This window comes from Plectropomus leopardus, unplaced genomic scaffold (genome assembly GCF_008729295.1).
Source record: "Plectropomus leopardus isolate mb unplaced genomic scaffold, YSFRI_Pleo_2.0 unplaced_scaffold1931, whole genome shotgun sequence".
NCBI lineage: Eukaryota > Metazoa > Chordata > Actinopteri > Perciformes > Serranidae > Plectropomus > Plectropomus leopardus.
This window is the reverse complement of record NW_024620841.1, coordinates 347-2127: the sequence shown is the minus strand read 5'-3', so window position 1 is coordinate 2127 and position 1781 is coordinate 347. Positions and strand designations below refer to the sequence as shown.

At 39.9% G+C, this 1781-nt stretch overlaps 1 protein-coding gene across 1 annotated transcript; it reads right to left on the bottom strand.

Annotated features, from left to right (window-relative positions):
* Positions 1-337: 337 nt before the first annotated feature.
* LOC121965269 (coiled-coil domain-containing protein 77-like) lies at positions 338-1473 on the bottom strand (the record flags this gene model as incomplete). Its single annotated transcript, XM_042515428.1, has 4 exons — positions 338-484; positions 640-792; positions 909-1034; positions 1212-1473. Coding segments are annotated over 4 exons (688 nt in total), but the record flags the coding sequence as incomplete, so codon positions are not given.
* Positions 1474-1781: the final 308 nt, after the last annotated feature.

The following is a 1781-nucleotide window of genomic DNA, read 5'->3' as shown; positions in this document are numbered from 1 at the left end:
GTACTTTGCCTTCATTTTTATTTTCTGTTAAGGTTTATATTATTAATTAATTTATTTATTCACTGCATGCAGTGGGACACTTAAGCAAAACAGATCCATCGTTTATGATATTAGTTGCACACGTTTTTTCTTCCATGTCAGTTCCAGATGTTTGCTGTAAATAAGCCTGTGGTTGTTTGCAGAATTCATTGTGTGAATAACTGTGAGTGTCCGTTCATTTAAAATCACTGATGCAAAACATCTTTATTAGTTCAAAATACCAAAACAGAATCAACATTTAGTCTAAGTTTCAGTACTAAAGTAACACAAACAGACAGTTGACACCACAGTCCAGTCTTCAGCTAAATCTCAGCTCGTTTTCCAGTCCATAGATCTTCGCCTTCAGCGCCATCAGCTCACCCTGAACCTTCTTCGTCTTGCTGTTGGTCTGACGCACCTCATGCAGAATGGCTAAGTCCTGGTTGGGCCCAATATTCAGAGTAACCTGAAACAGTGGATACATATGCACCAGGTTAAACAGTTTATGTAAATGCTAATTATGATATCAGCAGGATGCAAAACTCATTTCTCATGATCAAGCCAAAAACTAAATGGGGGAAAAAAATTAAGACACTAATAGACTTCTCAAAGTCTTTTTACCTTGAGAAGTTGTTTTTCGACATCTTTGAATTTCTGTCTGAGGTGTTTCAGGTCCGTCTTAAAGCCCTCCACCTCCATCACCCTCCTCTTCTCCAGCGCCTCGTAACGCTGAGTCATCAGTTGAAGACGTTTGGCCATTTTGTCCGAACGCTCCTGCACTCATAAAAGACAAAAATATCAGTGTTAAGAAAAACTGGGGCTTGCCATAAATATGAAAAAAATAATCAGAGATGTGTGAGCATTTACAAGCACTGTTCCAACAGTGGTACCTTAAATATTTCTCTGCCTACATCCCCTTCCTCTCTGATTTGGGACAGTTCTGTCTCCAGTGTAATGCACTGCTCCCTGTACATCTCAGCCAGACGGTGGGCTTGCTTCAGATCCTCCTGCAGTGCCTAATAACATACATTTATTTAAATAAGGTAAATAAAACAAACAAATAACACCCCAAAGTAAATAAGCTTCAGTATGAAGGGAAAAGGTTGATCAATATTTAAACTGATTCATGATAAAAAATAAGTTAGCAAGAAAGATTTCTCCTTCAGTGTAAAAAAAAAAAGAACAAAAAGTACCTTTAGCTCCTCCTTGTGCGCCTGCTGTAACTCTGGCTGAGGCCGGGAGAGGAGCAGGGCTGTGCTGCTGCTGGGTTGCCACGTTCGGCCCGGCTCTGCACCAGCAGAACCAGTCTTCCTCAGACGGTTGTGGCAGGAGTCCAGCTCCCTCAGCAGCCGGTCCTTCTCCACCATCCAGCTCTTCTCATGAGCCCGAGTGTCAAACTTCACCTGCAAGAAATCCCTGGTGCTCTCATGCAGCAGATTCTGGGTTCGTTGGAGCCTGTGGTGTCAAATGAAGAGAGGACATGAGAATAATACATTGAGATGAAGCTCAAGAATTAATGTCTGACTTTATTTCAAACCAAAAATTAAAACATATAAACAAACAAAACAAAGCTACAGTGTCTGAAAAGGAGTAGGTGGAAGTAAAAGTTAAATATCCCTACCCCTTTCTCACTTTTTTCTTTTAACTCATATATTGTTTCAACAAATGTACAAATTATTATGTACAAAGAATCATCCCCAGTTTACTTACCGCCAGATTAAATTAATAAACAACTATCCCAGGTTTATTTACAATCCAAATAT